The 25859-nt window shown below is 39.8% G+C and overlaps 1 protein-coding gene across 2 annotated transcripts; it reads left to right on the forward strand.

Moving 5' to 3' along the window:
- Positions 1–4239: 4239 nt before the first annotated feature.
- Positions 4240–25569, forward strand: LOC115620288 (DNA-binding protein RFX2). 2 transcript variants are annotated; one of them, XM_030513461.1, is made up of 11 exons: positions 4240–4639; positions 9707–10305; positions 11227–11593; positions 20659–20743; positions 20836–21052; positions 21632–21799; positions 21983–22453; positions 22523–22825; positions 23376–23690; positions 23755–24123; positions 24183–25569. In XM_030513461.1, the coding sequence occupies exons 2-11, from the start codon at positions 9994–9996 to the stop codon at positions 24351–24353; spliced, it is 2778 nt and encodes a 925-aa protein (XP_030369321.1). In that variant the 5' UTR covers positions 4240–4639; positions 9707–9993; the 3' UTR covers positions 24354–25569. The 2 variants fall into 2 exon arrangements, with proteins under 2 accessions (XP_030369321.1, XP_030369322.1); XM_030513462.1 differs by having other exon boundaries at positions 24186–25569.
- Positions 25570–25859: the final 290 nt, after the last annotated feature.

Below are 25859 nucleotides of genomic sequence, written 5' to 3' on the forward strand. Positions count from 1 at the left end.
GAGACACACCTCTGTAGATTCTACTGTCAAAGCAAGGATAGCAAGGAAAGGCTAGGAATGTTTAATAAGTTTTTATTAATAAACTAAGTAAATATGGATGAAATTGGACAGTTTTTATAATTTAAATATTTGTATATGAAATAATGTGTAATAAATAAATAAATTACTGGCTTACCACCTAAAAATGTTTGACAAAATAATTGCCTTAACTTACTATCGCCTTGGTTGCCAGGCTGTCTGCAAAGCTCGGTTGCAATAATATTCCAAATGGAGTGATAGAAGCCAACATAAGTGAATTGCAAACAAACATGAATATGCACTCACACAAGCCCCCATGTTCATACGTCAATATGCGTGATACTCGTATTTGCGACACACACCCTGCCAAGTGTTACGCATACGCCCTGCATGTTTTTCTTCGAAAAGCGTCGGTTCTTGTTGCCGGTGTTAGAATGGAACACGCGAATTGCATCAGTGAATGTAATCCGATGCAACAAACAATACACAACACATTAAAAACAAGAACAGCAGCACTCGCAGCATTAACAATAGCACCTCATAATATAGTAGGTAGTTATAGAAGAAGAAACATGTTGCAAGACATTCGTTACGACAACGCCTCGACTTACGCAGGCAAATATCGCCCTCATGGTAATCGCATTTAAGGGGTAACCGAAGAAATTGAGGGGTTTGCTGTCTCTGGGACAATGCAAAAAAAACCGATTCAGTGCAATAGACTGGAAACGTGCACCCAAATGGCGATGGCAGCCACGACAACGACAACGATAACGAAGGCGGCGCATTTCAGTCAGTTACAAAAATAAACGTGTTGTTTGCCTCCATATGTATATCTCCGTGTGTGTGTATGTGTGTGTGTGTGGCAGTGCATGTGACAAGCTGCGCTAGTAGTTGTACGCGTGTATCTATCGACAATTCGCGCCTGCAAATGACAACAGTCGACTTGACGAGAGCAAAAAAATACGAATGTTTTTAATAAAATATTAAATTTCTTTGCAACATTGAGGCAGCCCCCAACGACTACAAAGTACCCTCTAACCGGTTGCCACATTGACTGCACGGCATATTCAGAAAAATATAACCATGAAATATATGAGTTTATTAATTTAGTTTCCTTTGGTGATAAAATATAAAAATATAAATTCTACATATGTAAAAGGTGATATCTTTCGAAATGTCTTTTGTTAGACAAAAATAATAAAATCTTATTTTTTAGACAATTTACTTTTAAACAAATACCTACAAAGTGTAATCAGATGGATAAGTCAATCCAATATACATGATTGACAAAAATAAAATTTGGTAAGGATATTACAATACACCACTTGGACCAAAATCTGCAGCATAGACAGACTACCACTAACCCCATTAAGAATATCTTGGATTTAAAAAGACGGCATGCTCAATTATTTTTTTGTTACAGAGTATAATAAAATGCAATGGACGTGGCAAAAAAACATTATTACACAAGCAAGAGAAGACAACAACACAACAATAAAAGTTGAAAAAGGCACATAAAACACGCTCACCTTCTGCGCTGACAACACAACAAATACCTGGTCGAAAGCAAATGTCGAGGCGCAGATACAATGTGTATGGCAGATAGGTTTTTCTATGATCTTCTGGAGGCAGCCCACAACGACGTCGCGCTAATTTACAACACGTGTACGGACACTCGAAATGCCTAGCTAATTAAGCAAAACTAAATACTCGTATCGAAATAGAAAACAAATACAACAAGGTTGTGTGGCAACTAAACGGTTGGTTGCATTGAGAACTGGAAATATTACGTATACGACTAATAGTCGTAGAAGCAACAATTTTGATTGCTTCATTTTCGCTTGTTATTCGCCATTCACAGTCAAGTGTTAAAATTGCAATTCGCAACAAATTAATTAGTTAATAATGCACAACAAATTGATCACGTTTTTTCGTATCTGCTGCACAGGTACTCAAGTAAGCGGAAATGTGAGAACAGGGGGCTAACATGGTAAACAACAAAATATATTTATGAATTTAGATTTGTAATCTGAAGATGATGCACACACCGCTTCTTCATTATAGACATTTGTTAAAAGGCATGCCAGAAAGTTCACTCAGAACTTCTGGTTCGGTACTCAATGTTTTACCTTATTTATGCAGTTTGAAACATTAGCATATAATAGATAGATGATAATTTTTATTTTTTGTTTCATCAACAAATATGAACTATAAGTCCGTCCGTGTAAGCGCAAGGATCTCGAAAAGTATAAGAGCTAGGCGTCCAGATTCTCCAAGGCCCGAAAAAGGACGATTTTGCGTTTTTTTCTTGATTTTTCGAAATTTGGCAATAAAATCCAGTGATTAGTGATTGTGTCCATCTGTTAAGTTTCATTATGAAAATAATAAAAACCAGTTAGTGATTATGTGTCCATCTGTTAAGTTTCATTGTGAAAGGTAATTATGAAGAAAGTTAAAGACATATCTGCAATCTCTGCCCACGTTCTGCACGCATCTGTAGTCGTTGTTATTCCTGCTTTTACTTAATTCTGTACTGCACACAAACAAGCACAATCACGATTCTGATGTAAATGCATGCTGTTGAAACTGTACTAATCATAAGTCTCCACTTAGGTATGTATCATTTGAATATTTTTTACTTAAATAAATACATTTATTTTATTTATTAAATAAATAAAAAAATGTTGGCATCCCATTGTTGTTAATACTTAATTCATCATTTTTTAAATGACACTAAAAAATATAATATTAAGTGATTCAAACTAAACATACAAATAAACTATTATAAAATACTATGCTTGATATCTTTGTTTAAAATGGTATGCCTGGGCTTGGCATAACTCAGCGAGCTAGCACGAGTCCCACAATGTGAATTCGTTCCTTGAGTAGGCACTCGGTTCGAATCATGATTAAAAATTGTTAAATTATCATAAAATTTAATAATTGTTCAGCATCGGACAGATCTTAAATATAGATTAAAGATATCAAGAAAAAAAGGCTATGCCTAATTTTCTGCTCAGAAGGTAAATATGTTTATCAATTTATTAGAAATAATCAGAGTCCATTTATAAAACAATTATATTATCTCAATTTATAAAACTACTGGCAGGTCTTGCCCGTCTTAGATATAGATGGACTCAGCATTTTTGCTTCCAATATAAGTTAACAATATGCCATTTCTCTTTCGACAATCTCTAAAGTTTCTAAAGGAACTGCCAATTGCAAATTACTTTGGTACGTTCCGAAAGCTGGGACATATAGTACAATACATACTGTGACCATACACGTACCATTTACATTTCGTACATACTTGTATGTATGTATATCGTATGTATGAAAATATCTGAAAAATAAAAATGTTAATATTTGGAAATTAAATTGTGAAATTTCTGATAAAATAAAATGTTGTGGCCACCCTCCTCTGCGATTCTCATACCGACCGAACCCTATAACAGGAAACTTGTGTTCATTTGTGTATAGTGCCGTTTGGGCTGTGCGTTATTCGCTAATCAGTCAGTAAGGGCAAACTGTTTTATATATATATATACATATATATATATATATATATAATTATATTTTAAAAAATATTTAAAAAAAAAAAAATTTATTTGAAAATATTATAAGAGTAATAATAATATATATATAGTTATTATATTGTTAAAGTGCTTAAGCTATTATCTTTGTACAATATTTGTATTCACTTATAATATTATTAATGGATTTAATGTTGGTTTGTTTTCATTATCGTTAGTAACAAATTCTCAAGAATGAACTTCTGACGTGACTTATAATTTAAAATTACCGCCCAAGGCTAACATACAAATTTTTGCCATTTACTGTGAATGACAACTCAAGTATCTTCGATACTGTACATGAAAAAGTATTGAAGAGACATGCGCATTAATTTACGTTTTAAAAATGCACTGGTGTGAATTTTTGTAAACCAACCAACCAACCGCATGAGCTATGAACCCATTTTTTTTTATCAGGCATGCATTTTTTGATAACCGTTAATAATATTTGAAAAAAAAAAAAAACACAGCACCAATTACTCAGTTGGATTTTTCCAACGGTAACTTGGGGTCACACTGCTTCATTGTCATTTATCAACACTAGCATCAGCTGTTAGTGCATTTCTGTTGAATATTTCTCCCCTTGTTTTTAATTTAGCGTGTTTTCGGATCGCGTTTGCATTATTTAATAGAATAAATCATAAAGTTTTATGTATTTAAAAGGAACACCGAGTAACTATTAGTGCTACAGCAACATAAAAAGCACTTGCACATCGGCTTTGAACGCGGTGCTTGGAAAACATGCCTGCGCATTGTTTGTTGTGTTGCATCGTTGCCAAGGAAACCGGAAAAACACAAACACAACAAGTTACGTGGTCGATCGTCGGTGTGTATGTGCCACACTTCCTTCCGGTCTAATTTTTATTTCGCAACATAATTTCGATGGACAATAGGACTGCCATTTATAGATTTTTTCCCAAATAAAAAATCAACCGGCAACAACAACAAAGTACGCTTATTTTATGCGTATTATTGAAAATTTCCCATTGATTTACTAAGAGCTTAACTGAGTATAGCAGAGGACGAAGTGATATTACGCATTTGATATGGTAAGTACTAGAAAACATACAAATCACACACCCACCCACACATAGACAATTTGTTGGTAGTCACAAAGCTTAGATGAATGAATTGTTAACAAGCCCGATGGGCTCAAAAATCCCGCAATCGTTTTTATTTATTCAAATATTATCGCTGCCAAGTCAAGTGGCCGCAATCAAACATCAAAAGCGCACAACTTTTCTCATTTTACAGTAGTTACGGTTACAAGCAAGCTTTTCAACTTTTCCATCAGCCTCGCATTAGCTGAAGTTTCCATTGAGGGGGAAAATGAGAAAATTATACACCCGCGGATTCATTTGGTTTCTTTTTCAGTTTTTAAGTTCCTGCTTACAGGTCGAGTCATTTTCACAGACTCAACGTTTAAAAGCAATTAAAGCGAGCTCTCGACTTTGCAGCACAAGCCAAAACCACCCTCCCTAGCCAGTCAAGGGGCAGGTAACGGCAGCGGCAACCGACGCGCAGCAGCCACTGCGGTCGCACATGTGCCACAGCCATCGACGTCCAAGTGCCGTGCTCGCTCCTTATGGTATCCTGCATTACTTGCGCCTTCGCCCACCTTTATCCATGGCCGGTTGCACATTACAACGTGTCTGTCCGCCAGGTGTCAGGCAACCTTACGCCGTATACCTTTCCGCTTTGCTGCCTTGCCATCAATATAACGGTACGGTCCGCTTTCTGCTTCACTGACTCGCCTTTAACGCGACGTTGAGGCCTGGTGGGCGATGCTCCTGCAGCACATGCCACACGAATACGAGCACAATATGTGTATATCATCCCACACATATGTATACACACACCACATTTGATGAGCAATGTCCATTGTAATGAATGTCAAAGCTATCAACGTCAATATCAACATCATCGTCATAGGCATCATTGCCTGCTTGTGGGAGTCCGGGTTGGATTGGCAATGTCGTTGTATTGTTACCAGATTTAATTGCTCATATATGTACGATAGTTCTTAGAAAACATTAATCAGGATATTTATATCTCGACTTATTGCAATATTTTTCTAATTATGTTTAAATAGTTACATGTTTAAGTACTAGGTTCGCTATTAGTTTGCGAAGCAACAAAATATATTTTTGAACTAATTTTCTTAAAGGGCGAAAAGAGATAAGGCAAAATTGTTAGCGCACATGCCCTCCTGTTTGGATAACCGCTTGGATTGCAGGAACACAAGTTTATGTTATTTTTCCATCCACTAGAAATCTTCATTACTACTGTCCACAATTCCTAAACTACACCAAATTTACTTTTAAAAAAAACCGTTTTGTCGTAGCTCGTCGCTATCCAAGGTGAAGCAGCAAATCGTCCTTTTTTTGATTTGCTTGAATGTTTGATGTTCTAGGTGTATCTTGCGGGGCTAACTCGACCACACGAATGGTCGCTAAAGACCAATTTGTCCCTTTTGTTATTCAGCAGCAATTTCCAAATAATATATAGTAAATTGGTATATAAATGAGTGTTTGATATCATAAAGCATTAAGCTATCGTTTTTATTTTATAAACCTAAAATGTTAGGGTATTTTCATTATTTTCGAAGAAAGTGTAAGATAAAATAAAGTCTCGGCTATAAGCCACAATGTAGGTTTCCTATAGCTATATATTTTGTATGAACAAATATAAAAACTCACTTATGCTTAGCTTTAATAGTTTCTTTAAATGGTGGAACACTAGTCCTTATAGAACCAGAACTAAGTAATATTTGTATGTAGTCGTTAAAACTCAGTACTTCAGTATATTCATTTGGACACAGTTTTCAAGTTTGGCTTCACTCAGCCAAATGTTGACTGAGCATTATGCAAAACAATTGCATACCAAATCGAAATTCGAAAGGCGTCACGCTGCCCGAACACCAAGCGTCCCTATGCCAACACAGCTACCCACGCAGATCTCACTTGATTGGCTCAAGGGTAGTGGGCACGCACCACACAAGGCCGGGGAAAAGGGTCAGAGCCATAACCAAAAACAAATATAAATGTATAATAAAAAACGTGCGTATAGGCCATACATTCCAATTACACAGCGAAAAAAAATTTGAATATTTTTTAAATATGTAATAAAGAAATTGTATGATAAGCGGAAATGGTGCGCAGGTACAATTTTCACAAATTAGGGAAATATTAATATAAAAATCAAATTATATCGAAATCTAGAGATATTTTCCTTTAAAAAAAGGTTCCTCATTCGAAAGTAATTAGGTATTAAAATACGATATTATGGGGATATTTTAAATCAATTTCCAGCTACTATTCCCAGCAATTTGTCCATTAATCGTTTCCTATACCTCAGTGCCTGTTATAACCATTTTAATAAGATTTCTAATAGTTGTAAGTCTGAGATCTAAAACTGAAAGAAAAGTGGAAATGCCTTGATTTTTGAATAAAAAAGTATCTCGCAAGTTTAAATCTCTCTAGTGGAGCACATTAGGTATTTAAATACATAAATATTATTTTCTCTTAGTGCATGCATGCGACATGTGAAGCAGGCGGTCACATTTATTTTAGCCATTATGAACATACTTAAATGCTAGCCATCTTACTTCTGCACATACGGTGTTGTCAACAACAGCACTGCCGACGAGAGGGACGACCGAGACTCACAGACAGGCAGGCGGACAGACGGACGGACAAAAAACCGAATGCTTTTGGCCATGTGCAGCATGGCAAGTAAACCGGCCACCACCACCAGCAACGGCCATTGACAAGTTTTCTAATAATGCACGATACCAACATCACCAGCATTTTGACCAGCCATTACAACAATAACAGGCGCTGCATCTACCCCCTGCCCGAAGGACCAAACGACATGTGCACTAACGGCTAGGACAACAGCTGAAATACTTTGCCATAGCGTATAGTAGTTAGTTGGCTATTTACGCTCAAACTTGACGCCAATGCAGTCAGTCGGCAGCCAAAACCTACAACAACAACTACGCCAGCACGAATGCCAACTATAAAAAAAATAGTGAAAATAAAGCGTACAGCGTTCGGGTTTTTCGGCACCTTTGGCACTTTGCTGGTCGGCAATTTCAATTGCATTTCATTTCATTTTCGGAACTCCGTTCGCTCTGTGAAATCCGGAACCCAAAAGTCAAGCAACGCCAAAAAGTAAAGCAAAGTAAATCAACAAAAAAATAAAAGGCATTAAAACCGAAAAATACCAAACTTTATTTGATCAATAATTTGCCAGTGCGCGTCCTTAGTGATGTACAGTCCAGCGTCTATTTGTGTTTGTGAGTGTATGTGTGTGTGTGTGCGTGAATGAGCAGGTGCGCCTTTGTGTGGGTGTTTTTAGTCAGACGTCGTCTTGCAACAAACTTTGAAATTTCTGCACTGCATTTTTCACGCGTCAAATTTATTTTATAGACTTTGTCGCTCGCCATTTGATTTGTGCACTAGAAACTTCAGAGCTTTGTATTTCCGGTTGGAAGGGGAGACGCGAACGCATAGTCCCTACCCGCAACCCAACTAGTTGGGGTTGTTGCAAGTTAAACGACGTTACTTCGTTTATTGTTTATAAACAACAACTCGACTCAACTACATGACGTATTCTCGGTCTTGTTGTCGCTATCCCGGTCATATTCCCATTGCTGTTTGTTTGGATACCCCAGCCATCTACATATATACATATGTATATTTGCTTGTGTGTGTGCCCACTGGCTCCCTTTTGGCGTTGCCAGCGGCTTACCATTATTTACCACGAACCGTTGCCCAGTAAACAAGTGCCAGAGACGCAGCTTAATTGTGTGAAAAGTGTAAAAATGTGAACAAAAAATTCAACAGCATTCTGTTCGGTCATTTGAATGCATTTAAACGCTTTAATATGAATCAATGACACAAAGAGTCTAACGGATTATGTCAAGTGACTTAAACTAATCACTTTTAAAAGGAAATACTTTATTTACAGGAAATTGTGGATATATCATAGTATGTATAGTAAATGCTTTATTCAATTCTAGCATCGTTGCCCTTCGATTTGATTTTCTTGTCATTCGCATCTTTAATTTGAACAAAAAGTTAATACTTTAAAAAATAATTAATTCTCTGAGATGTAGTACAGTAGTGCGCTTGTTTACGCATAGTTCTTAAATGTATATCTACAAATTGTTTGATGCTGCACACACATTCTATGAGTTTATATATTTGAGGACTTAAGGTAAAGTCCTTATTGTGCCACTGAATACATAGTACGTTTACGAATGCAAAACTGACTCTTCTTATAAGGACAATCTCGCAACACTAAAGAACATAGCAATTCATACCATTTAAAATGGATTATTACCCGCTATTTATCTAAGAATGTGCCATTCCAATTATGCAGGAATCTAAATAGAGAAGACATTAAAAATGCTTCTCTAGTTTGCTTTCCACTTAATTGAAAAGTTTTAATTGCAAGCTCCTCTTTCGCTTTATGTAGCTAAACACGCCCACCTCAAGCAGTCCATTAAGCGATGCCAATAGGTTGCCCTGAAAAGCGAAGAAATGAGGGAAATAATTTAGGCACGACACAAAAATGTATGCTAAGGTGTGCGCCTAAAAGATGCCACGGCACAAATCGAAAAGCAAAATGGCGGCTGTTGGCATTGGCAGCGAGGCATAAAAGTATGCGTGTGAGTGTGTGTATTTGCGAGTGTGGCTGTGTGTATATATAAGGCACATTTTTGTCATTGTGTTGAGAACAAAAACGCTTGGAAATCAAAGAATGTACTTGTAGAAATACCTGTGAAAAGTTTAATTTCATAGCAACGCCCTAGCGGAAGCGCCAACTAGAGAAGCAACCCCAGAGCACAGGCGGCAACAAAAGAAGCAAAATGCCAACAACAAGAACAACATTAGCCGCATCAGCAATGTTGACAGGAATAGCTATCTGAAGACATATAAAACTCATATATGAAATACTAATGAATGAGCTGAGCTGAGTTCAGCTGAAAGTGAATACATATGGTGGAGAGGGGAGAGAGCATACATATTTAATTTTAGCTTCAAACAATTTCTGGTGAAAATAATTTAGATCATTTATTTGATTTCGCTTTCAATCTCTTATTGCAGCAACATATACATTAAAGCAACTTAAAACCAACTACATTTAAACACCGATATTGCCTTAAACAAACGAGTAACGGAACAAATAGGGAAAACCAGCAACGGATCAAGAGACAGGGAGGAAGAGAGCAAATAGCAACACTAACTAGTCCACGAATTTCGCATCGAAAGTGCTAAAAAGTCGCCTTCACATTCTCCCCAACACCACTGCACTTATAATCCTTAAGCATAGAGTTTTAAGAAACTAATTAAAACAAATACAAAATAGAAATAAAGGAGTGAAGCAGCTACAAATGACAACACGCTTGGCGCCGCAACGCCAGTTCATCATCTCGACGCGCTCTGCTGCCGCCGCTGCCAGCGTCGCTGCAGTAACTGCCAACGTGGATGCCAGCCAAACGAAACAACAACAACAGCAGCAGCAACAACAGGAGCTGCAGGAAGAACAGCAACTCGCGGCCAAAATGGCCGGAGATGTGGTAACCATTGAAGCGGCAACTCTAAGCCATTCCTCGAGTTCGTCCATGGAGGAAGAGTTTCAATTCTGCTCAGACGATAATGTGGTTGTGACCGCCACCAGCTCGCTGGAAGATGTCATGACGCAGGTGAGTGGCCAATAATAAATACGTATTACATTCACATCTTAATCTCGGAACAATCCGATTTATATCACAAATTATGAACCTTTAACTGAAAACCACAAACCGCCACTACATATTATAAGTAATTCCTATTTTTATTGTTCTCTGCACTGATTATTTTGGAAAGTTTTTACCTCCAAATGTAAATATAGAAAGAGTATAGCATTTCTTTGACTGCGAAGAAGTTAAAATTAAAAAAAAATTTTATTGCAGACGATACGGTAAAATAATTGGTTTGAGATAAGTATCTTGTATCCAATTGCTTGAAGCCTTCTAATCGTGTTGGTTCAAAAAAAATTGGTTATTTTTTTAAAATTAAGTTTAATCTTAGTCGGCCATGCTTCAAAAACACTTTTGACAAAAAATTGGTTAGTTCGGATTGTAAAGATGACAGTACGCGTATAAATTTTGTCTGCATCTTCTTATAATTTTCATCCTGCATTGCAGCTGTACTGACAGCAAAAAAGAAGAGAAAGTCGACCTACTAATAACTCGTACGCATGAATCTGAGTTAAAGAGATTTAATTCTACTCAAAAGCTTTATGAACAATATTGCACACGTAATCCATTTGCAATTATCTAAATACATACGTTTAAAATTTCATCCAAATCGGTCAATTCTAAGGAAGGCTATTTGCGAAAAAATTTTCACTCCCGCAGTACCTCGCCCACAAACTGCTCTTAGCTCTTCTTCTTTTTGCTTCTACTATGGGCGCAAATAACTCGGTGCCGGAAGTTTTTCTGGGTACAGGGTATTTAACTGTCGGGCTTGCTCGACCGTAACGTTCTCTCTTGTTAGCAATCGAACCTACTCGATTAAAAATAATGCAAAAAGAAAACTTGAGCAAGAAATGTGATTTCGTTGTGAATTTACTTTCTTTTAAGAATTGCCAGCTCCTGCAAAAGAAACTGAATAATGCCGTTGCTGCTGCCGTGGCTGCCAACAACAATGCGTCAACAACAGAGACGGGCGAACAGTTGGAGGTCATACGGGTTGTCCTGCCCATGGATGCCTCAGATTCGAGCAACGATGGCCATACACACATCCATGGCAACAGCATTGTCAGCAGTGCGGCGGCAGCAGCAGGAATAACAACAAAACCAACAACTGGCACGGCTATACACGCCATGTCGGGTCTAAGTGCAATTAAGGATACCGTTGATCTGGCGCAACAAGTGGCCAATGGACAGGTGACTGTGGTGCAGGCTGCCGACGACGAAGACGGCACACCGCAGTTCATAACAGTAACAGGTGAGTGTGAGCTAACTCTTCTATTCCACTGGCTTGCAAATATTATATACATACATAATTTGTTAAAATAAATTGTCAGTAAGTTGAGTAAAATGGCATTTCATTTGAATCTTCGGAGAAAGATCAGAGAAATGAATGAACCTCTCTTGGTCAAGCATTCGCAGTTGGCCCATTTTTATCCGCCTAAGCGTATTTTCCACTTAAGAGGATACACCGATTTTTTTCATTTTCTGCTTGTTTGTCTATTTAGGCGATTCAAATAAATTGCCTCAATATTAAGATTTAGTTAAGAATTTATGCAAGTAAGTATTGCATATAACAACAATCAAAAATTAAATCCAAAACGCAGCTTCAAATTTATCCAATAACTCTACATACATAGTTATGTGATTTTAAAAATTCGGAGAATATTGATTGATTGTTCAAATGCTTTTAATATGATTATCAATGCTGTTTGGTTTGAGCTTCTTTTGTGAAATTCATGACCAATATCTTCAAGTTTTAATTCAAGTTTATTAACGTTTTTCCTTCACATACATTACCAATGTATAACTAAATTATTCTAAACTAATAACTGTTGTTTTAAAGTATTTAAAACATAGACTTGCATTTAAAATTTCCATTAACAATGGCCAAAAGCAGTTTTATTCAAATTTTGATGCCTCTATGCATGCCAGCGTCCATTTACATAAGATTTGCTTCCAGAAAAGAGAGTCTTCAGTTTAAATTTGACGAAAAATAGTGTCCGAAGAAGTTACGAAAATAGTGCTCCTAACAGTACACACAAACAAATGACCGCCTAGATAGATGCCCGGTTAAAATAGTAGTCCGTTAAGAGAGTTTTAACCGTACAAGTTAGCAACGATTTATTGAGTTAGTAATTCAGAACTGATTTGCGTTAATTTTTATAAATCTATAAACACAACTTTGTATTTATTTGTATGAGCAGTGATGCGAGTTTGGACGTTTAGATTTTCGAATTTCATTAAGACTTGAAAAGCAAATTAAATAAATGCATTAAAGCATTAAACAAATAGAGCTGCTTAATATTTAATTAAAATGAAAAGTTGTTCAAAATTTGCTGCTGCTCCTTCCTTTTGTGGACGATTATTAAAAAAGTTTCCACAATTAAACTGCTGTGCAGCTTTCAGTTAAAATCTCATTTTGCGCAAAAAGTTGACGCATATTGTTTACATATGTTTTTAGTTGGTTGCAATTGCAGTCATCACTTAAGCAACTTTTGCAATTATCGAGAGAATAAAACTGGGAACTGGGGACACAAACAAACAAAAAATGGCGGGAATTATTGCGTAAAAATCCTCAGTAACCGCTACAAGGGCTGGAATGTGGTCTGCACTTGCAGTGCGCGTAAATCAAAGTGAAAACCAACAACAGACAACCAAAAGTCGTGCCTTTGTAAACAAAAATAATGACAGGATCAGCATGTCGCTGTTTTGGGAAGGGGTGGAAGAGATTAAAACCGTGTGCTCTGTAACCGTTTGGCTGATATCACAATTAAAACGACTTAATTTGTAAAATGAAACGTTGAGTTGGGTGGAGGGAGTGCGGAATAGCGGCCGTGTGGCCAACAGAGCAGCAGACACACGCCCACCCTGTTGATGATGATATTGAAGATGATACCTGGGCAGGTTTAAAGGACCAGCACCAGGACCAGCGCTCAAAATTCGTGTGCGCTCGCCTCGCACGTGCAAAACAAAGTAACAAAAGGTCGAGCAAAGTGCAGCTGGACTGGAGGGGAGTGGTGGATGGTGGGTGGTGGCAGGGCAATATGATGGGTCGACATATATAATTATTATATTCCACTTCAGCTGCACAATGAATTAATCGCGATTACACTTGGTGAGCACTATCTAGCCGTATAGCCATCATCTCCTCTCTATCTGTGCAGATCACACGCTGCCGCTTGAGCCGCATAATGAGAGGGGTTTGTGCGTCTACTGGCTAGGGGAGAGGGCTCTGTTGAGGGTGCGACTGTTTGTCAATGATACTTGATTTTATTAGCACAAATTACCACCACCACTACCACCAGCAATAGCAACAGCAATGGCAACAAACAACAAATAATCACAACAAATTGTGAAAAGTGGAGGGGGAATGAGGAAGGAAGGGTCGAGCGTCGATGGCATCCTAGTTAAGCGACTCACTAATAACCGCCTGCTGTTTCCTAATACTTTTTATTGCCTTTTGTGTTGTTGGGCGTTATGTGCGTTATGTGTGGCATGTTTGACAATAAAGGTGTGTTGCACATTGGAACAAGAATTAGTAAACTTTAAACCGACTCAAAACCGTATACGTTATTCCTTTTGAGCTCTGCCACAATCTGCTCTATTTGTACTCAATGTTTCTATGGAGACATCTTTTAGAGCAAAGAACTTCTAAAGAACACAAATTTAGAAACACATTTTTCAATGCTTATTTTTTCACTCTCGATTAAAATTGATAAATAATTCATCATGATTATACATTTTGAAAGAGCTATGTAAGTCAGTCATGGCAGTTCTCTTTCCATTTTCGATATTAAAACTGTGTGCACTTTTTGAAGATCCTTGCCATCGGACAAAATTCAATTTTGTTGTCTATGTCGTCAAACTAGCATACGTTCAAATATGTAAATCCTTTGCGTACGATTGAGTTTTAATTGTACATTAGACTTTGAAAAGTAAAATCGAAAGATGATGTTTGTCGATATTTTTTTTAAAGATTAGAATTCTGAATTATTTGAATTAAAATTGCATAAAATTCGTGACATATGTAAGTACTTGTAAAGGTTAATAAATTTGAATGCATATTATTTAAATTAATATTGACAGTTGAAAAAAAAAAAGATTAGTAAGACTCCAAGCTTCTCTTAAATTACACTTAATATTTTTTGATTCGCACAGCTTTTCAGAGTTCAACTGCTATTATACAAGTACATCAATCATACAGTACATATAGTACACACGTATTTCTGCTCTGCTTAAAAGCTCTCAGTGCAATTAGCAGGAATTTACATTGAAGTCCTTCTCCTTCGGTTTCTTTAGTGTATACCACTGTGCCACTGAAATCCTTTCTAGTGCCATTCAGTCAGGGACTTTGCAAAGTTTGAAGCACTAGTGAGGCAAACGTGAGGCAGCCCAGCCAAGGTACACAATTCAATTGATACGGATTAGTGAGTGCTCATCAAATCGACGATGCAGAAAAGCTTAACATTTAATAAGGACAGTAACAACCATAAACGGACGAAAAAAAACAGCTAGTAGTATTATGGCTACGAAAAAGGGTTGGGGAGGATAAGGAAGCTCGAGAAAACCAGCATATGTTGGACTTCTCTTAATTGTGCAAACAGAAAAATTAGATAGCAATCAATTGAAAAGCATGGAATTTTTCATATTGCATGACATCTGGGGAAGGGATCTTGGCGTAGGAAGCACTACAAAGCTGTCAACAGAATCTATTCAAATCTATATATACCGAACGCTATATTCATCCTGGACAAGGTGCATTTTGTTTACAAAAGGTCAATTGTTTGTTGTTGCGATGCAGGGATAAGCGGCGCCCTCACAGCGAATTCAGTGCCTGCTTTGAGCATCGGTGCTCTTGAACCCTGCAGCACAGTCGTTGCTAGGGTGCATGGCGCACTTGTCGGTTATCCTGGCAATTTATTTTTGTTTATTTGGAAAGTTTTGGGATTTTGTTTATGCGCACACAGAAGTTAAACTCCTGCGCCTTTGTTTGTTAATGGAAAGTGTTTTTGTTGTTCGTTATTAGATGCGATATCTTTTTGAGTGTTGGCCCACTTCAATGCTTTTGGGAATGCCCACAAGTGACGCAGCTTAAATGTTGAACGATTAGTTGAGGTGCGTCTTATCATACGGCCTAAGTGAAGCTGATGTGGTCAGAGATTGTAGCAGTTAAAAAAACACTCTGGAAATTCATTTGACAGCCGATTATATTTATAATTGAATCTTAAGATACGGAATGGTTTAGTTGAGAAGCAGGGATAGTCAATTTCTTCTTCGTCTACACAAAACAGACAGACAGCATCGATAATCTAATCCTGCGAAGGAAAACAACCCCAAGGTTTTTCAACGCCGTATTATTTTGATCGAAGTTTAATCAGGAAGTATCTCCGAAACGACTTAATACGATCCTGCGCTTCTTATATTGCGAACCCAAAAATGATGAACAATGCTTAAAAATATGCTTTTTCTTTTGACTTGGACCTTAGGCGTAACTTCGAATGGAAACTATTGTATTCATGGAGTTTACAAACCCAAGTGATTTGTGTTTGTGAATATCTCTGATTTGACAGGAACTATAAAAATGGAAAACATATAAACCATAACTCGGACGGGCTAATTAATAATTTTGCAGCTTTCCTGGACAATATAATAATAGAACTCAAACAACAGCTGCACTTTGTGGATTCTCCAAATTCAGTTTATCTACATACTATATATCCCAAAAATGTAGTAATTTTGAATTATATTTTATGGAAATTACGGGCTAATAACTAAGCTTTCGGTTAAGGCTTGAAGCTCGTCTTTATAGATATTATGCAGCAACAGTTTTCGACGAAAGAAAAAGGAAATAATAAATTATCTGCAATATTGTTTTCGTCCTCTTTTTGTCTTCAATGCTGAGTTATTTCACTTCAAAAATTCGTTTCGTGCTATTATCCCTACTTATCCCCTAAGCCAAAAGTTAAAACATAATTTCGAAACAAAAATTACAGAAGACATAAAGTGGAAGTCTTTAAAACGAAGGATGGCCACTTAAATCCAAGTAGATGCAATTGTCTGCAGCCCAGGGGCCTCGAGCACTTGTTATTGTTTACAGTTCAGCGTCAAAGAGCACACCACCCACCCACACACACATACACGTAAACACACACACACACATACACGTATGCACTTGGACAGGAATAAAAACTAGAGAGCTGCCCACAGAGTTGACCGCATGAGCTTACGGACGGACACGCCGCACACACATTTTTGAAGCGGCAAAATTAATATGTGAAATATTTTTCTCAGGCTTTAGGCAGAAGTGGCGAAATCAACAAACAGAAAATAAAAAACAAAAAAAAAAACAGAAAACAAAATGGGGGATAAGCGAGCAGAGAAACGACGAAGCAAATGCGGAAAATTCCATGCACCCACTCGGATTGCCCAAGTAAAGCAGGGAGGATGTTGTGGACAGGAAGGGGCAGCCATCTAGACACCCACCAGAGTGGCGCGTGCCGGCAGCAAACGTTTTGGTTGGCCAACGCACACCACACAGCATCCGCACCCCCAACGCGTGTGCTGAGAGCGGGAGAGTCGAGTATGCCAGAGCAAGAGGAACAGCGAGAGAGTGAGAGAGAGAGAGAGAGAGAGCGCGTGGCGTAGCAACCACCAAAATGCGAGCCGGGCTGAGGAGACGGCTGAGCACAGCATCGCGGCCTGGTTGATTGGCTGCGTTGCCTTGACGCCAGTTGGCCAGTTGCTGTCTCTTTCGCACTCCCACTGCAGCCACCACCCACAAGTGGCTTGAGCTTGGGCGCCCAAAGTGGTGCCACTTGTGCAGATCCTACAAAATGCGGCGTTTAGCTTGGAATTAGCTGTTTGGAGCAAAAAATAGAACAGAGCAAACGTAGCTAGTTGAGAATAGAACGCACCTCTATGCCCCTGGCCGGGCGGTGGGTGGTTCAAGGGAGGCGTTGATAATGGTGGTCGTGGGTTATGAGTTGGATTATTTGCTACGACGACATACAAAGTTGTAGATGCTTCTGCGGATGCTGATGCTGCTGCTGTTGTCGCTGCTGAGTCTGTGTGGGATGAGCCTGCTGGTGAAGGTGGGCGATGGTTGGGTGGATGGCCCATTGCGTTGCGTAGTGGGGGGATGTGCTGGCAGGCAGTTCACTCGCACAAATCATAACAACGCCGCCCCGCAGCGAAGTGAGACCAGCGACATGGCCGCCGTTGCCGCCACCACCGTTGTTGTAATTTAATTCGTTGCTGCGCCGCCGTCGTCGACGGCGTCGATGCTGATGCTGATGCCGCCGCCGCCATCTCGACATCATTATTTTTCGGAGGCATATTGCTAGGATAACATTTGATTTTGGATTCAGTTGTAATTCTACCGTGCGTACGTTCTGGTTGTTAGCGTTTTAGCGCTTCGTTGCTAAGTCCCAGCAGTTACCACCCTCCATCGACTCTCGAAGGCCCATGCCCAGCCCCAGCAACAACAAGTTGTGTGGGCAACGCTGCCGGCAAAGTTTCACTTTCGCTTTCGCCAGTTGCCAAAAGCAACCTGGACGCGTACCTCAATTTCCCCATACGACCGGATCTCTACTTACAACTAAGATTTAAGCGGGTTCGCGATTCCGTATGTTTTGTAGATGTGGAGACGATTGTCAGTGCTGTGGCCCCAGTTGCTCATTGGACATCATTGCGCTCGCTCCACAACAATTGTTCGCGTTTGTTTTGAATGGCCTCGTTAATTAAAAGGCGCCTCACACGCTCAACCACACGACCTCGACCCTTGCACCTTGTGCTGAGCAAACCAGGCAAACCAAACGAATGCATTCGCGATTCGCAATCGAGTCACAAGCGCGTCACCACCCGTCACACCAGTATCAGCATCAGCACCACTACCACCACTTGCCGCAGAGCCACGTGAACCACTCGCCAAGCGCATCGCCACCAGCACCGGTCAGCGCCGTAGCAGCAGCCGCCGCTGCCTATTCGAATCTATTGGAGAAGTGCCGCTGTAAGCTGCATCCATTACCGCCCAGTAACTGTCTGCAGCAGCCACCGACGCACCACAACCACACCCAATTCCGAGCCCACTCTCATCAGCTGCTGCAGCAGCATCATCACCACTATCATCAGCACCAGCATCAAGCCCAGCAACAATTGCCAGTGGCCTCGCCTCCTGCGCCACCGCCAGCACCGCCCACACAACTGCAGCTCCAACTGCACCACCACCACCATCATCACCACCACCAGACCTTTGTTGCCACGGCAAGTGCAGCAAGCTACAGTAACTGCACCGCCACAAGCTCAACGAACCTGGCGTCTGGACCAGGATCAGGATCCACATCTTCGACCTCGTCCATTGTAGCCTCGAGTTCGCTGCTCGCTGCCTCACCAGGCCCCTGCTCCACGCCAGCCAGCTCCACTATGTACCACCACAGACGGCACAACAACTTGTCCTATTGCGGTGGTAAATACATCCACATAACATACTCTCCCAACCTAATACTTACAGTTACATTCAGAGAAGGCCAAGGACTATAATTGCTAGATTGATTTCAATGGCATTTAATTGACACTGCAATTCATTTGTGGTTTCTCCACTCTCCGACAGCGCGTGTGTGTGTCTGTGTGTGTGTTTGTGAATATTTGTGTTTGTATGTGTTTGGATCGCTCGCCTGACGTGAAAGTGTCAAATATCCTTGTTACAAACTTTTCAACTTGGTGTGTGCCGTGCAAACGGTATAAACAAACTTAAAGCGAAGCTCTTCGATATTCAATGCCAAGTTCAAGTGTTTTTGTGAAGAGGCTTTGAAAAATAATGTTAAAAACAACAAAACATCGGATATTTAATGTCTGTAAAATAACCATCTATTTGTAACCAGCAATTAATTGTAAAGTTCAATTAACAAAGTCCCTAAAATGACCGATTTTCTCTTAACCTCCAGCTATCTATTCGACGTACATTAATTTGGGGACTCAGTTCCAGGGTTCCTCTTTATCCATCAGTAACATTTTAGAATGAGTTGTGATTTCGTAGATGGATCTTCTTTTTAATCGAAAACAACTCCGATTTCATATAACCCTTTGAACAAATAGCAATGAATACATTTTATATTCCGATAGTTCGGTTAAATAGGTTGGAATATATTTGTCATCTTTGCTTTGGTTTTAGCGAGCTACGTAATATATGAATTGTTTCTTATCTAAGCAGAATCTAACACAATCAGCCAACTTAACTATTTTCGGAATAGCTCTAAAAACAACTTGCATTGCATTAAGCAAAGTCCGTTAAAAGCAGAAAACAAATTTCATCAAGAGTATCATTTTACAAGCAATAGTTAATAATTGCTGTACTTTTATAGGGTAAAAGCGAGGGTTACGAGAAGGAGAGTGGTACTAACGTCCATTATATATATATAATTCGAATATATCTCGAGTCTGCGTTAATATCAGGTCACGCACAGAACCTGGTTTTTTGACTGGAATGTCTTGAACATATCACATTTGTAAAAATGTCTAATTTTTAAATGTACATATGCTTATAAAGTATTAAACATTTTTTAGGAAAACCCCTTTTTAGGCATATCAAGCCAATTGTTTCTTAATCGAACTTTATATTTGAAATCTTTTCATTCACAAAGGAAAGTTGCTTCCACATTCATTAAAAAATATCACTTTCACTCTTTTGAAATGTGTTAACTTACTAAACAAAATTCCGTGAATCGTAAAATTCAGCTTCGATCAATCCAGAATCCTTAACAGAAAACGTAGCTGTATTTTAGGATGATTTGCTGTCCCCATTTTCGTGAATAGAAATTTGTTAAGATTGCTAAATTGCTGTAACTTCTTTTCGCCAAATGTCGAAATAAAGTGTCTGATAACTTTTGAAATCTTACAGTCCCCATAACTATTAAAAATGTGTCTTGCATATTGTGCATATTTTATATCACAATGAGGCTTTCTCTTCTCGAATACATTTTCATTTAATTTATTACTAAAATTCCACCAATAAAAAAAACATTTATTCCCGTCGGTATGCTTTTATTTGCCGGCCCGATTTATTTATTTACTTGTATTTATTTATGTCACCAAACATATCACTGTCGACATAGGAGGAAAATATATAAAAATTATAAATGAAATTATTAATGAACAACTTTTTGCAAATAAAACTCAGAATATTTGAACACCGTCGGAGTTCGTAGCTGACGGCTCCTACACTCTACTTAGTCCATACCTTCAATATCATTCCAATTATAGCTTTATATAATACGCATTTGAGTTTTCCCCAAACTTACACAGTTGGTTGCTCTCCTCTTACAGTTTCAGCGCAGGATGCGGGACAGAATTATCAAGTGCAATATGTGGATACGGACATTTATCACAGCAACTCCAGTCAAACGCAAATGTAAGTCTACAGCAAAATGCAAAATGCGAAATTCGAAATACAAACTACAAATTTGAATTCAAAACACAACCACCATTTATGGCATCACACAGAACGTATCCATTCTGTCCTGTGGGTGATTACCAGACCAATGGCCAGACATATTATTCGACCACAGCGACGAGCAACTATGCGACGGCAGCTGCGGGAACCCCCAACACACCCAACGCCCATGCCAGCACCCTGCCCTACCTGGTGCCCGTCGAGGAGAGTCTGCTGCTGAATGGCTCCTCGCAGTCCCACAGTCGTGACTCGCCACATAGTCTGACGGTAAGTGAAGCGACGGTCAATAGTGATGCAATTATCCAGATGGTGCATATAGGGATGGGCAACCATGTGATGCAGAAGTTGTGATTTTAAAACATTGCCTACTTTTCTGAGCGATGCTTGTACTTCTCTTTTGAAAACACCTTCAACCTATTTTATTGTCATATTCGGTATTGATAGACAGACACGAGTATTAAAAGAATCAAATTTTGATTACCATACTTGTTAATTGGATTACATTAAAGGAAACACGCTTTATAAAGATTGTGCTGCTGCGTAAAACGTCGCACCCCTTACGATTAAAAGACATCGGAAACCGTTAATATTACAGTGTACTTTAAAAAAATTAAAATAAAATACATAGAAAAGGGGGAAGAATATTACCATAAAGACATGCTTGATTTATTTTGGGAATAAAAGTGATTAAATTTATTAAATATTTTTTTGCAGTCCTTTTCGTCCTTATTATAAGCACGGTAGATAATCACTACTTTAGAATCAGAGAATTTCAATCGCTAGCTGACATTTTTTGCGCACCACTGATTGTTTGCCGAAATGTTGTTGATATTCTGCTCGTTTCAGCATGAGGTTGCATATATCCAGGAGGCGCAGAGTACACCCCAAACCCCCACCTCGACCACGACGACGAACTCGGTTAGCGGTGGCAGCATCGGGACTGGTGGTGGCGGTGCGTCGCCCGACAGTGAGCAGAGCGCGCTGGGCAACACGAACAAGATTGCCTCGGCAACGGTGAGTAGCAACGGGGGTGGTTGGCGATGGTCAACTGGTTGGGATGGTTGAGTGGTGGCGGGGATAAGAGGAGGGGAGTTGTGTTGGGCACGCCCCCATATGTCCACAGCATCATTCATAGCAATGATGATGTTGATAATGACGATGATGATGATAACACATCTCTCTTTTCCACCCACACAGATCAAGTGGTTGTCCCGAAATTACGAAACAGCCGACGGGGTCAGTTTGCCGCGTTCGACGCTATACAACCACTACATGCAGCATTGCAACGACCAGAAGCTGGAGCCCGTGAATGCAGCCAGTTTTGGAAAGTTAATACGTTCGGTGTTCTCGGGACTGCGCACACGTCGGTTGGGCACACGCGGCAATTCCAAATACCACTACTATGGCATACGCATTAAGCCCGGCTCGCTGCTAAATCATCAGGCCATGGAGGACAAGTCATCGCCGTCGTCATCCTCGTCGTTGCACGGCGGCTACCAGACTCAGGTGCAGAGCGGACAGGGTCCCAATGGTTCCATCTCTGGCCATGCCAGTGTCTCGTCCAGCACCACCGGACCATCGTTGGCCAACGGGGTTGGAAGCCAAGTGCAGCGCACCCCCGCCAAGAAGCACAGTTTTAAGCCCGAAACCTATGAGACTTGCATACAGGTGAGCAGAAAATACTTAAGCTCTGCCTTCAAATCTGATGAATACATCTTTGTCAATCATTTTTTGCAGTACATTGGCGACGGCGCGAGCGCATTGCCAACATTTCCGACCATCGAGCTGAGCCACAACTTCAACAGCGAACTGACTCGCGATGATGTGGACACATTCCGCGGACTATACCGTGAGCATTGTGAATCCTTTCTAGATGCCGTGCTCAATCTCGAGTTCAACACGGTCGAGTATTTGCTGCGTGACTTCTGGCGCAGCTCCGACAACAATAATCTCGATGAATGCGAGGAGGAGAAGTACTTGAGCAAGTCAAAGCTGTATCTGTTGTGCCACTGCGCAGAAGTGCAAAAGTTTGTACGCGAGGTGCGTTCGGGAACTGTATTTGTGTGGGAGTGTGGGTGTACATATGTATGTAGCAGAAAGTATATAGATACGATTTCTCGACGGAGGTCAAGATGAGCGTAATGGACAGATAGATAGCCTTGTTTAGAAAACACATCCTTATTCGTTCACTAATTTGTAATAACAACTACAACTATATCGGGGATGTACTGAAGGAAAATACATACCATGGAAAATAAATAGCCTGCCTTACTTAGAAACCATATTCCCAATGTTAATGCCTGTACGCAAAAAGTATAATCTTGTCTTTTCATGTTTGGTAAAAATGATAAAATTGTTGTGCCGATTATCAGAAGTTTACGTATAAATGCGCAGGAACAATCGTACTAAGTAGTTATTTATTAGAATTTCTAAAATAATATATAACTGTCTATAATGTAGAAACGTGAAATACACAAACAAACAAGATCAATAGATTTGCCGTACCTTCAGCGGCCCGGGCTTTTAAATGTTTGCCACAATTTCTTACATCCTTCCTAACCTTTGTGCATGCCGCTCTTTTAATTTCCAGGTGGACTATCAATTTTATCAGAACACCGTTGACGTCATCATTCCCGATGTTCTGCGCTCCATACCCAATGCTCTGACCCAGGCCATACGCAACTTTGCCAAGAATCTGGAATTGTGGCTCTGCGAGACCATGGTGGGGGTGCCGGAGCAGCTGGCGCAGATCAAGACCAGTGCGGTGTCCGCCTTCTGTCAGACACTCCGTCGCTACACATCCCTCAATCACTTGGCGCAAGCAGCGCGAGCGGTTCTCCAAAATGGCGCCCAAATAACGCAGATGTTGAGCGACTTAAATCGCGTAGACTTTCACAATGTACAGGTAAGTTGTGGATCTTAAGGTGTCCCTCCATAAGAATTAACGAATGGGTCTGGTCTGGTTTTAGGAGCAAGCCGCCTGGGTGAGTCAATGTGCGCCGTCTGTAGTGCAGCGACTGGAGAATGACTTTAAGGCGGCACTCCAGCAACAGAACTCATTGGAGCAATGGGCCTCGTGGCTGCAGCTGGTGGTGGAGAGCGCTCTGGAGGAGTACACGGGCAAGCCAAGTTATGCGCATGCGGCGCGACAATTTCTGCTCAAATGGAGCTTCTACAGCTCCATGATAATACGCGACTTGACTCTGCGGTCGGCTTCCAGTTTCGGCAGCTTTCATCTGATACGTCTGCTCTTCGATGAGTACATGTTCTATCTGGTAGAGCACAAGATTGCCGAGGCCCAGCAGAAGACAGCCATAGCGGTGATTTGTGAGCGAATGGTGAGTAGAGGCAGCGATTCCTATGAAATCTGCTTATAATGCCCCTGCATTTCGCTCAGAAGAAAGAGATGGACTTTGAGTTTGAGTGCCAGTTCGCCTACATAACGAGCGATGGTGAGCAAGTGGCCACCAGTGCGGCAACCGGCGCCAATGGAGGCACCACCAACAGCGGCAGCAATCAAAATTCGACATCCGTGGGCAATGAGGCCAAACGCTTGAAACAGGAATGAGTAAAGAGACATCCATCGCAACACGCTGATGACGATGATGATGCAGAAGAGCTGATGATGCATTTCATCGAGTTGCTGCGCCGTCTGCGGCAGTCTAGTTTTTAATGCTGAGTTGTATCCTAAGTATTTGTAGTGTTTATGTAACTTTTAATCATTAACGCCCCTAATTGTTAAATGCACCAAATGCACAGAAACACAAATGCGCTCAAAATGACACAACTAACCGCTCAACCACACAACCACTCAGCCACTCACACAAAACACACCCTTTGGCTATGCATTTAACTGTTAGAACGTGTACAAGTATTTAATGTATCTTTGTGTGTTAGCCCTAAGTTTCCAGCTCTATCACCAACTATCACTCATCATAGTCGGTTAGTTTTAGGCATACATACATACATATGATACATACATAATTAATGTAATAATTTGTATAATTGCCCCCGCGTAAAAGTGAACAGCCGTCCAGCAGCAAAAGAGACCGAGAAATGCACGAGTCAGGCTCGTGCAGCACCGGCTTTGTGTGTTGCATTCATAAGATACGTTTTAGTTTAAGTGCATTAGTATTGTTAACCCCCTCTCTACCTTGTACTCCTTGTGTTTGGTGGGAAGGAAGGAATGTCGAACAGTTTTGTCCGGTTTCACTCGAACGCCTAGTTCAAATATAAAACAAACAATGTGTACGAAAACATTATGAATTAAACAAATAAACTTGTATAAGACATGCAGGACACTTCGAAATACTCTAATGTCACTGACACATACACACTTTTCTCTCGCTGCACTTTCGATGCGAAATTATATATACTTGTAATACTTATGTAGGTTAAGCCAGTTGAAGCTCACGTCTAAGGAGATTGCTCAGAAACACTAAACTAAAACCACAAACACAAACTAAAACTAAGTAAACTAACAGGCCTTACATGTGCAAAGATCAACGCTCAATTTTTCTAGAGAGGAATATTTTAACAGAGGCACTAAACGAATGTATTTTATGCCATTTTAGCTACTTAATCGAACAGAATAACTTTTGTAAGTCATTCAGCTAGCGTAAGCGTATTAAACAGGTGAACAAAAAAGTCGCAAATATATATCTAGTCTTAAAAAGTAACATCCAAACATAAGTACGAGTACATACAAACTATGTACATCAATTACTTTAAAGAATCGCACGTCTATATATCAAGCTCAAAATAAACTTTGTATGTCGTTAAAATGTTCTCCCACTGACATTTTATTTTTTAGGAAAGTTGACAGATAGCAGTTTCTACTTTCACGAACTATGCTTTAATATTTGTGTTGCAATAACGGTCGATCGATAGTCCAAACGCATTAAGGAACAAGGATATACATTCATATATACAAATTGCTCAGTTTGAATGAAAAACATGTATGGACTTATGGAGAATAAGGCCCTCCACTACGCTCACTTATGGTTCAAAAGCTGACTTAACAATATTATTTTTTATTTTGAGAATACAATTTTTAAAACAGCCCTCCTCCGCG

This window comes from Scaptodrosophila lebanonensis, unplaced genomic scaffold (assembly GCF_003285725.1).
Source record: "Scaptodrosophila lebanonensis strain 11010-0011.00,11010-0021.00 unplaced genomic scaffold, SlebRS2 tig00000024-arrow-pilon, whole genome shotgun sequence".
Lineage (NCBI taxonomy): Eukaryota > Metazoa > Arthropoda > Insecta > Diptera > Drosophilidae > Scaptodrosophila > Scaptodrosophila lebanonensis.

Bases quoted from the DNA above. Each gene is read 5' to 3' on its own strand.
- LOC115620288 (XM_030513461.1), top strand. From the start codon at position 9,994: ATGACAACACGCTTGGCGCCGCAACGCCAGTTCATCATCTCGACGCGC. The intron at 20,744-20,835 runs GTAAGTCTACAG...GGCATCACACAG, and splicing joins AACTCCAGTCAAACGCAAAT to AACGTATCCATTCTGTCCTG. The intron at 21,053-21,631 runs GTAAGTGAAGCG...TGCTCGTTTCAG, and splicing joins ACTCGCCACATAGTCTGACG to CATGAGGTTGCATATATCCA.